We start from the raw sequence: 11,731 nt of genomic DNA on the forward strand, positions 1-11,731 counted from the left end.
CGCCGGGTAGTCTATTATTCTAACCTGCTGGGGACTCGTTTTGATACCCATGAAATGATAGCCCACTCCCCCTCCCTTTTCTCCGTATAGCAATCTTTTTTTTATCCGAGCCGCAGTTGTCAGGCCCTCATGTTGTGACGGCAGTTACCGAGGTCTCACTGTGAGTCGCAATCAATACTTATCAGCATGGTGGAGATCGACTGCTCCTTTCTGTGGACACACGATAGAGCCCGATTATCTAGGTTTCAGCGTCGCGGCAGATGTCCTCCAGATGTGCTTTCCCCCTCACCTCAAGTGTTTTACAATCGTATTTATAGGTTCAAAGATAAGGCTGATGGTTTTCTATCGTCTTCTTATTGTCAACAAATCCCATGAAAAGGAAAAGCAAACATGAGTCTCTGGCTCTCGGCCCTAAGCCCATTCTATATTTCATTTTTTTTTTTAAAGGCTGAATGATGTTCTAAATTGCCTGGGCACAGTAGTGTCTAGCAGCCGCTTCTCAAACAAGAGTAAATAATGCATTTGTTAGAAACTATTTTCAGCAGCGGATTAATACACATGCTCTATGCAGCAGGACAACAATGGAGGTCAACGACACAGAAGAAATAAGCCACATCAGACTTCGGCTGCAGAGGCAGCACTTGTTAGAATAAATACATTTATGGATTCAGTCTTTTCATGGGATTTGTTGGCATTAAAAAAAATACAGAATACTCCAGACTTATCCTTTGACAGAGCTTGTGTATTGTGCATGTGTAAGATAACAAAGAGGGGTTTATTTTGGATGAAAAGAGTACAGGTTATGGTTATGAGGCAGCACTTTCAATGTATGATGATTTTCCCTTTTGTGAATTTTAGATAAAGAAAATGAATCAGTAATGTATGAAATCATTTTTGTGGTGATATTTCCGAATGATGTTTGTATTTTGTTTTGTGTAATTTCCTTTAACAATGTAATTATTTTTCCTTTGCTTAGAGAAGATCTTATGTGAACGTTTGAATAACTCTTTCACTCCTCAGTGTTGAAAATAAAGGTTTAGCATCAGGGTATTTCACACTTGTTACTGTAAGGGGGAAAATGTTTCGACTTCTTTTCTAATTTCATCGTGGATGAAATGATACGGTATGTTGAATATTAATCCTTAAGTACAGATTTTTATCACTCCGCTGCTTTAAATGGGGCATTTGTGTCATTGATGATTACCTGATGAAAGAATCAAAGCGTCTGTATCAGATTGTGTTCACTCTCTGTCTGAAATCTAGCACGTCAAGAGGATTTGCTTCATGACTAAGATGTAGTGCTTTAGATGAGAGCCTGGATGTTTCTTCATGCCTGAGAACAAGTGATCAGTCTCTTCAGACCTAATATCACGCAATCCGTCAAGTACCGTATATTAAATAGTGTTCCGATATTTACTTTAGGACAACTTTTCTCCCTGTAAATGTGAAGGCACTGATACATCTGTCATATTTTTATAAAATTTTACATCAAACCTGGATTGCTGTCTGTTTAATTCACTCAGTCTGAGAATATATGAAATGTTAGAATATCAGGTACACTTAGAAACCAGATACATGGACTGCTGTAAGAAATAGTTGTTTATTTGCATTATTATTATTTACAAGAAGAAAGTATGGACTGTTAGACAGTCGATCGTGGTATGAAGGTGAGTAAGAGAAGGATTGCAAAGGGACAACAAAATGTTGTTTATTTGCTGAAAGCAATGGTCCGGTTCAACCTGGAGTCTATTTCTGAGCATCCAATAAGCCCGTGTGGACAGTGTGGAGAAGGGGGCAGCAAAAGGTTGGAAAGGGTCGGAGGGACAGGTTGAACAACAGATGGTGATGGATGGAGATCAGGTTCACTTTCTTTCTCTGTGAGAGGTGAGCAGATGCTGTATTGGAAGGCCGCACAACAGCCCAGTCTGCAGGTTCAGGGGGAGAGTGCGAAGGGAGATGTGCACTCAGCCATGTTTGCCCCGGGGGCTGCCATGTTTACGACGGCAGGACCCCAGCAGTGTCTCCAAAGCTATCTTCACAAAAGCCTGGAAGTTATTGCTTCTCTCCCTTCGGCTGTCCTGCGTGGGGACGAAACACAGACAGATACCTTCACTGGGGACACGGCAATAACGGCATGTCATTTCCACACCGTGTGCCAGACATAGGGAATATCTTGTTGTGTCCCAACCCACTGAAAGTTGTTTTTTTACTCGGAATTCATCAAGTCTGTGCACAGGTTTGGTTCACTGGGCTAAAATATCATGCAGCCAAAAGGTAGCCTCATATAAATGCTTACCTCCTTGCTTTTTGTTATCGTCTCCTTTCTGATCAGCTTTCTTCGGCTGCTCTTTAGGACTCTGAGGTTGCTGTGAAATGAAGGCAAATATAGATAGCAAGGGAAACAATGAATAAGAATATCAACAACAAATAATTACAGATTGAAAAGAACATGAGTGTATAACTATAGTAATATTTTTCCTACCTTGGTAGCTGACTTCTTGTCTGACTTGTCCGACTTATTACCTGAAAATAGTGGAAACAGATGTTTGTCAGACTTTACCATATCTTTTTTAAATGAGTCATCTAATCGTATTATGTCATTGAACATGCAGCTCTGCTAGTATCGAGATAAATGAAACGAAAAAAATATTGTGCAGGAACACATTTTTGTTTCACATTACGTACCTTTTGTGCCTGGCATTTTGGCTGTGCTCTAGTCAGCTGTGATTCCTGAGAATGCAGTGCTTAATGTGATGTTGAACTCTGCCATTTATGGCCCGTGCTGGTGAATGGCTCTGTCACTGGGGCCCCTTCGAGAAAGAGCACCATGAACAAGCAAAGAGCCCCGTCAGCTGAGCAGCATGCCCCACAGCTCTGCAGGTCTTTGCTGAGCCAGGCGAAACCTCAGAGCTGACCTTGTCATACTGCCATTGTGAACCCACTGGAACCTATTGTCATGTTCCCGCCAACATGAGAATGTGTTTTATTATTCAAAAAAAAAAGGTCTACTAGGCCAGGGATCACTTTTTTAATGTTGATCAGCCACATTAGACACTGGATAGAGGGTTTTGTTGTTACACGTGGTTACACTAAATTAGTCTTCAGTATAGTCAGCACTGAGTGGAGGATAGAAGGGATCATTAAGTGAGGCTCACATTTGCCATCCTTTTCATTCTTGATTGTGTGGACTTATCAGTGGTGCATGTACATTTACTTAAGTACTGTACTTATGTAAAATCTTGACGTACTTGTACTTTTCTTGAATATTTCCATGCTACTTTTATACTTCTACTCCACTACACTTTGGAAGCCAATATTGTATTTTTACTCCACTACTAATAATTTATACCATTTCTAATAATTATTATTATTAGTACTAGTAGCATTATATAAATAATTTGTTATGATTGCATAATGATACTTTTACTTTAAGTATATATTGATGCTAATACTTCCATACGTTTACTTAACTTTGAATGTAGGCCTTTTACTAACTATTCATACACTGTGGTTTCTTATAGTTTGGATAAAATTCTGTTAGAATATTGCTGTTATTAACTAATTAATTATGTTCCCCCTATGAGGCCGCCTGTTTTCCCTCAAGGCACCACTCTTTATATGTAAATATTAGAAGCCGGCCTGCCATTGTCATTACTGTTGGCTTGTGGGTGTTGAAAATAAATGTCATCGCAATCCTATGAAACCATGCTGCTGTAAATCAAACTGTGTCAACAACACATCATGTAAACGCTTTGCATCCTCCGGATTCATGTATCTCCAGCGCGAGCTCACCATCAGTAAGTGGGCTGGTTCCATTGTGTCACGTGACTTGACAGCAAAAGCAGCGATGGAGAAAAGCTAAGGAAGGTGAGCCGTCTTCACGTGCATTTCTCGGTTTCTCCCTGTGCTGTAACATAACAATGCAATGCCTTATACTCTGTATAAACCTGCTTACGTGTATACTATCTATCTACACTGAAGAATGAGTGGAAAACAGGTTTGTATGCGAGTGCATTGCACATGATGTTGTGGCTAACTTGCTAGCTTACGTTCGTTAGCTTTGCGACGTTAGCTGTCAGGAAATGCCCTCGCCTGCGTTTTGGTGCTACTTCCTATCCGCACGCTAACATTTCCCCAAACCCATTCATTCTTTAGCTCCATTTGACTGTTTCACTTCACTTCATAGTTCAACAGTTATATTCTGGTGTCAAGGTAGCTAAACATAGCTCAATATATATTCATGTGGTGCCATTAGATTCTGCACCATCACCTGATTCAACGCTGTGGATGGGAGGGTGATATTTCAATTCTGTGAATGTAACACTCACGCTAAGCTAAGCTACATTTGTATTCAGTGACACAAATGTTGCAAAAACAATATGTTGTGTATTTTGACAGGAATCTGCCCTGGCAGTGGATTCCTCTCTACCCAGAGTGCTTGTGGAATGGCAGCAGTTTGGCAGCAGGTTTTGGCAGTGGACGCAAGGTGAGACTCCTCATACTGCAGGCTTTTAATAGTCTAAACTGATGAAGAAGCTATTCAGATGTGTAATTGCTTATGGATCACTTGTGAGTTATTGCGTGTGCTGTGTCACTTCTTTCCCTTCCCCAGGTACAATGCTTACCGCACGCCTACGTTCCCACAGTTCCGAACTCAGTACATCCGCCGACGCAGCCAGCTGCTCAGAGAGAACGCCAAGTGTGGCTTTGAGCCGGGGCTGCGCAGGCAGTACCTGAGGCTGCGCAGTCAGCTGCTGGCCCTGCGCTACGGGCCCCTGTCTGAGCAGAGCAGCTTCAGGGCCAGCAGTGTGCGCAGCTCCCGCACCACACTGGACCGCATGGAGGTCAGACCCAAAGAAACAGAAAGGGCAGGGAATGTAGAAGATAAAGAGTAGGAGTGTGTGTGTGTGGGGGGAGGGGTCTGTACTAATTATAACAATTTGATGTAAAAATAGTTGGAATGAACATATAAGCTACGACAAATGAGAGCCATCTGGATGGTGTTAGACCTCAGTGTGCATTAATCAGCAGCATAGCCAAGCAACACTTTGGTCCTCCATACATATTAAGCTGAGCAGCTTGGTTGAAATGGCTGGCATTGCCCATGTATATTGGCAATATCATTAACTTATAAATGCATGGTCATTTCAATATGTTTTCAAGAATTATTAAACCAGTATTTTATGACTATTTGTGGTCACAAGTTCTATCTTTACTTGTACTCACTCCTACGAGGTTCTGTCTCCCCCTGCGGCTCTCCTCCCCTCCCTCTCCTCTCCTCTCGGGCAGGACTTCGAGGAGGACCCCCGTGCCCAAGGGGCTCGTGGTCACCGCCGGTCCGTCAGCCGAGGCTCTTACCAGCTCCAGGCCCAGATGAACAGAGCCGTTTATGATGAGAGGTACCCAGAAGAACCTCCACACAGAGATCCTCAACGTGCATTCAGCCTCTTGTCTCGTCGCCTTGAGCAATTTAATTCTCTGTGATTTATCTCTCCTTTGAGCCACTGCGTTTTGTTGGATTTGCTGGCTGTAATTCTGGTTTGGTTGCACTCAGTAATGATCAGATCGCGTATATTGAGTTGTCAGCTCTAGGCAAGGCTTGTGAGGTGTGTTCTATTGATAATATGCTTACATGGCGGTTTTTATTTCTGGCCGCAGGCCTGCGGGCAGTTTGGTGCCCACCTCGGTGGCAGAGGCCAGTCGTGCCATGGCGGGGGACACAACTTTGAGTGAAAACTATGCTTTTGCTGGCATGCACCACATATTTGACCAACATGTAGACTCAGCTGGTAAGTGATTCGTTTTTAATTCATGATAATCCATTTGTACACATTATAAACATTTATTGCACTCAGTCTTCCTCTCCATGTTCTTTTAGTTCCACGGTTGCAGTTTGCTAATGACGACAAGCACCTCCTTGCTTGCTGCTCCCTGGACGGCAGCCTCTCCATCATGTCCTTGTCCCCGTCTCCTCCCAGTGTGAAGGTGACCCTGAAAGGCCACGGAGGTCCCGTCACGGACTTTGCCTGGTCTCTGAGCAATGACATCATCGTGTCGACGTCCCTAGACGGGACTCTGCGTATCTGGAACACGGAGGACGGTCGGTGCATCCGAGAGGTCAGAGATCCAGAATCCAGCGAGTTGCTCTGCTGCACCTTCCAGCCCATGAACAACAACCTTACTGTGGTGAGTCCCATTAGACTAGTGTGGACACCTTGTGAGGTAAGGTTAAACCTGAAAAACACTATAACTACACTCTCTTGTTTTCTTGGTGTTTAAGGCACAGTCCAATTTTGTTCACATACGGTGTTAATAACTTTTGAAAAAATATAAAAAATTTGCTCTGCTCGGGTCCTGATGTACCCATCAACCAACCCACAATCAATGACGGTGACGTTTGCAGCTCTTATTTGCTCCTCATTGTGCTTAACATGCTTTTACATAGAAAAAAAACATCATGCATATTATTTTACTACAGACACTGTCTCGTTTTTGTGAAAAAAGTATAATTCACAAAACAATAAAGACCATGCAGAGGCAAAACCTCTCAATAGGAACCTTTCATCCCATCCCAATAACTGCATGCATGTTCACACCGTGCAGACATTGATTCAAAGCTTCAGCGTTGAATGCAATCTTTTGTTGCCAAAGCAAGCGTTAAATGTCTTAGATTTAGTTTATACTCTGCTTTTCAATGGCAAATACTTGAATTGATGAGCAGAATGTAAAATGAAGGCAAAGTTGTGCACAGCAGTGTTCATTTACAGTTCATCAAATGGAACATGAGGGAGATGGGTATTTGTTTTTAAACGACAGTCAGTGACAACAACAAGTAATACCATTGTGAAACAAAGTACTTATTTGTGGTTCGTACGGGTTTAACTGGTCTGTCTGCCAGAGCCGCCCTGTATCGGTCTCATGTGCTTGAACACGAGATGCTTATTGTTGGGTTGCATAGTGTCACACCTCAAAGAACTATTTCATATTTTACAAAGATCCACCTGTGCAGTTGGATCTGCAGCAGTCTTAACTGCACCCGCAACTACACTCCACCCAGTGCCAGTCAGGTTGCCAGCGCTCCCTCGTTGAGATAATGAAGATCCTCACACCCAGGTCTGTGTTGCAGGTGGGAAACAGCAAGCACCACCTGCAGGTGGTGAACATCTCCACCGGGAAGAAGACGAAGGGGGGCTCCAGTAAGCTGACAGGCCGCGTGCTGTCTCTGTCCTTTGATGCTCCGGGGAGGATCCTCTGGGCCGGGGATGACAGGGGGAGCATTTTCTCCTTCCTCTTTGACATGGCCACAGGTACACGCACCACATTTTATATTTGGCAGAGGGCAAAAAGACTGAATCACAAATTGTAATTAGATTTTGTATCCCGCACTAAATGTTGTCTCTGGTTGAGAGGTTTGATGCATCTCTGCCGGTCTGCTTGCCCTCCTCCCCCCCCCCCCCCCCCCACAGGGAAGCTGACCAAAGCCAAGCGTCTGGTGGTGAGTGAAGGCAGCTCCATCTGCAGCATATCTGCTCGGTCCTGGATCAGCCGAGAGGCCAGAGACCCCTCCCTGCTGATCAACGCCTGTGTCAATAAGCTGCTGCTGTACAGGTCAGTCTGTAGGAATAAGTCACTGTTTAGGAAGAGGCATTTTAGTCTCCGCTGACTCTGAGATGTTATTTCAAGCTGTCTTCATTAGTGTAGCTTGTATGTGAAGATGTATTTGCGGTGTTACATTGCGTCTGATCAGCTATCCCTCCTTTGCATTGGCAGGGTGGTGGACAACGATGGGACACTACAGCTGAAGAGAAGCTTCCCTATCCAGCACGGTTCCCAGCATGTCCATAGCATCTTCTGCCCCCTCATGTCTTTCAGACAGGGGGCCTGTGTGGGTAAGAAGTCTGTGTGAAGAAAAATGATATGCACGAAAATAACATACTGCTGTTTCGGGATGAAAAGAAAAACCAAAATAGCAACGTTTCAGCAATTACGTAACCTCCCTTGTTAGTTTATATGTATTTTTGAGTGAATTTTATTGGCCTTGTAAAGCGCTCATCTACCAACGGGTTGTAGAATTTCATTGTATTTTGTAATTTATTAAAAGTTATACAGCAAGTTGTTTGCAGAAGTGCTATTTGACACTTCACCTCATTTGACTTTCCTCACTTTTTATTATTTCCTAACAATCAACAGTTGATTTTATTCAAGGCTTGTCAGTGTTTAAATTATCAGGTTTGTTTCACGAATTAACAGAAACCTCTGACTCAGAAAAATACCCTCGAGGCTTCAGTTCGGCATGTGTTGTTATTTCACTGTTACAAAAGCCGCTGAGGTTTTGCAACACGATTAGCCACGTTATTTTAAAAAGGAACTGACAAACTGACACCTGAGAAGTTGCCTCATGTGTATCTCTGGAAAGTTGAGCTGCTTCTCTTGCTAAAAAAAAAAAGAAAAGCCCCGACACACCTGAGTGTTTGTGGCACTAGTTTTTGCAGTGTGTCCCGCGCCGTTGGCACTTGAGCAGGAATACAAGGAGAAATGGAAGTGAGCAAGGAAACTATCAAAGTCAAGAGAGCACACGCAGAAGACTCTTCATTTTTCATCTTCATCTCATTTGATCATTTCCGATACACGGAGATTTTCACAAGGACATCTGGAATCAAGCTAATTGGTGACTGGTGAGAACATGGTAGGCAAATCGCTTTGTGTCATCTATCAGTGGCTTGTATATCCACAGATATACCAGATCTTCCAGGTTCCCTTGTTAAATGACTCGTACCACGACCTGCTGGTATGGAGGGTTATTTCCTCTCACGCAGAATGTACATGTGTAGTTGGCTATAGTCTTAGTTTTGGCTGAAACACAGGCGATATGAGGCAAAGCCGGTCCCCGCTAGTTCTTTGATGTGGGTTTGTGTCTGGGCCTCAAAGGCTGTATTGTGCATCAAACTGATTTGCATACCGTCTCTTGAGATTGTTTAGAAGCAGTGTGAGCTATTGAAACACCCATTTTCAATCCAAAATGAGTTGTTTCGTGTAAGCCATCCATCATTTATCTCGTCGTCCTTGTATTTTCTCTTCACCATTTTTAACTATTGGATCTTCTGATTTTCCCTCTCGCACAGTGACCGGCAGCGAGGACGCCTGTGTCTACTTCTTCGACGTCGAACGCAACACCAAGGCAATAGTGAACAAGTTGCAGGGTCACGGGGGACCAGTGCTGGACGTCAGCTTCAACTGTGACGAGAGTTTACTGGCGTCCGCCGATTCCACCGGCATGGTCATCATCTGGAGGCGGGAGCAAAAGTGACTGGTGCGCCAATAAATTGCTTCCATCCATACAAATGGCTCCTACCGCCCCTTAACCGTCCAATAACGAGTCTGTAGATTGTCACTGGAATGTAACCGGCTGCATTAAATGTTTTTAACGAGAAATCAAGTGCAATCAAATAGAATACCATGCTGTGTAGGTGGTAGGGATGGGGTTGGTTGTGTGTGTGCGTGTGTGTGTGTGCGTATGTGTGTGTCATTACTGCTGCAGCTGAGAAATTGCTTTTTAACAAAGAAACAAAGAGCACTACTCCCATGCATGTGTCATGGTTTACCTCTGACTTGTACGGATGAATTTATGTGAAGAGGATAAAACGTAATCTTCCAGAGAAAACCGGTCCAACACTTTGTATCACATTGACGGTCCCTCTGGTATAGATCTGGTTCACTATTTATGTTACTGTTACTCAAGCAGTGTAATCAAGTGTAGTAAAAACCGCCTTCTTTGATTTCAGTTCTGCAATTGCCTGTTTGCATTTAAGACCATGTGCATGACGTTGAACTCAGTGTCAGACTGGAGGAAAATCAAATCGATCGTCACAAAAGACAAGCTCGTTTTTAAGTATGTGTTTGTACTAATCTGTGTATTCAGTTCATGCTGGTTGCAGATTCATATAATTTATTTAATGCACATACAGAATAAATACTGTAACTGTCAGCAGTCTTTGTGTCCTTTTTTTTCACCAAATATATTTGAAACAATACAATTTAACAGCTTACGCACTGTTGTGTAGTCTTGTTCAACGATTTGTAGGCACGTATCTCTTTTAAAGCACCAAAAATCAAACCGCAAAATGTCCTCACATTACCAACATTTAGGTTTTCGGTCAAATTTATGAGAATACTGGATTTTGGCAACATCACGTAGCTGTAGTTAGTTGCAGGTACACTGCACAGTAAATATCCACATCGTATCGGGTTGATCAGAAGTTTACAACCTGTGATCCCTTTAAAGAAAGTAATGTCGACTTCTGGTCTTTGTGTTGACATGAGTTCAACCGGATTACGTTTTCACACATGAGTAAGACAGCCTTTGTTGTGGTGCATCTTGGAGAGAAGTGTATCTTCAACATCGGCTCTGGTGAGACAGAGGCACAGTCGGACACAACCTGTTGAACCTGGACTATTTAGAAGGTGTTCACACAGTTGGTGCTGCTCACGATGGAAACATGTTTTTCATCAGCCACAGTCTGAGCGCACAAATAAAGACAATGGCAATTATCTCTCTTTCAAATTCAAAATACAGGCTAATTGTTTATCCAGAGAATACACAATCATACGATGGCTGGATTTCAATCAGGCCCCATTTAAGATTGAACCATTATGTTCATCCCACGCTTTCCTTTTCATTTCAAAATGTCAGAAGCATAATTATGTGGTATGGTTGGTTGCATAAGGTTTGCTATACATCTGTATGAGATTCAGTACATGAAGTATTTATGTTCCTTACCGGTCAGGGGAGTTAACCCTTTACAACAACATTTTAAATGGTTTCTATTTTCTTTTATTTTTATTAAATAAGATAATATTGTGTTCATCCAGATAGTGACTGAGTTTTAGAGAAATAAATGAGTTGTTCTGGTCTGTTGAACGATTGGATACCGCCTGAAACCAATTTCTTGGTTTACACAAAAGATTCCTCAGCTGCCGCATGAAAAGCCTGATAAACAGGAGCAGTTCTTTTTATTGTCCTTATTTTACAATCTCCATTTCTGGATTTTGTGCTGTTTCTGCTTTGGAGCATTCAAATCAAATGCTAGTTTTAACTATAAATGTCAATGAACTGTTTTAATGTTTGAATTCTATTTTGTCTGATTTCATAACACATTTCAACGACCTCAGAATATATTTGTTTAGCTTCATAGTTTAAAGTGCGACGAGATTCTTGAAAAGTTGAATTCATAAGAAATAAAATGCAACCTTGCTCAATTCAATACAGTCAAGGGTTTTGCTTCTACAGCCTCACTTGGTCTGGTATGACCGGTAGCTTATGATGCCTACTGTCATCAAACTTTAAACAGGTATTGCTGTATAACTTTGTATGACACTGCTTCGCTGTGAGCTTATGACTCTTCTCCATTTGTGTTACATTTGCCATCATCCGGTTATTGTCATTCATAGCGATAAGCAAAAGTTAAATCGTCTCACTTTAAGTTTTAGGAAAGCGTCGAGAAGACTTTCAGATTTCATGCAGTGAAGTGTACGAAACTGGACCAATTTGTCACAAATGTAACTTTTGTTTGGTATATGTTCAGGAACTAAAATGCACACAGGATGTCCTTTCTGCTACATGTACAGTAAAGTGGTCTATTTCCTGTTTAAAGTGTAACATCCAGACTCAGAATGCATCAAAAGTAGAGTCTTTATTGATGAGTGGGCAAAGGAACCACCTCAGTTAAACTGT

The 11,731-nt window shown here is 42.4% G+C and overlaps 1 protein-coding gene across 1 annotated transcript; it reads left to right on the forward strand.

Annotated features, from left to right (window-relative positions):
- Positions 1 to 3,817: 3,817 nt before the first annotated feature.
- wdr13 (WD repeat domain 13) lies at positions 3,818 to 9,979 on the forward strand. Its single transcript, XM_079274213.1, has 10 exons — positions 3,818 to 3,867; positions 4,399 to 4,486; positions 4,613 to 4,844; positions 5,290 to 5,399; positions 5,659 to 5,789; positions 5,879 to 6,186; positions 7,127 to 7,307; positions 7,467 to 7,608; positions 7,771 to 7,889; positions 9,123 to 9,979. Exons 2-10 carry the CDS (start codon positions 4,446 to 4,448, stop codon positions 9,305 to 9,307), a joined length of 1,449 nt encoding a protein of 482 aa, XP_079130339.1. The 5' UTR covers positions 3,818 to 3,867; positions 4,399 to 4,445; the 3' UTR covers positions 9,308 to 9,979.
- Positions 9,980 to 11,731: the final 1,752 nt, after the last annotated feature.

Source organism: Melanostigma gelatinosum, assembly GCF_949748355.1.
Source record: "Melanostigma gelatinosum genome assembly, chromosome: 8".
Taxonomy (NCBI): domain Eukaryota; kingdom Metazoa; phylum Chordata; class Actinopteri; order Perciformes; family Zoarcidae; genus Melanostigma; species Melanostigma gelatinosum.

Bases quoted from the DNA above. Each gene is read 5' to 3' on its own strand.
- wdr13 (XM_079274213.1), top strand. From the start codon at position 4,446: ATGGCAGCAGTTTGGCAGCAGGTTTTGGCAGTGGACGCAAG. The intron at 4,845-5,289 runs GTCAGACCCAAA...CCTCTCGGGCAG, and splicing joins CCACACTGGACCGCATGGAG to GACTTCGAGGAGGACCCCCG. The intron at 7,308-7,466 runs GTACACGCACCA...CCCCCCCCACAG, and splicing joins CCTCTTTGACATGGCCACAG to GGAAGCTGACCAAAGCCAAG.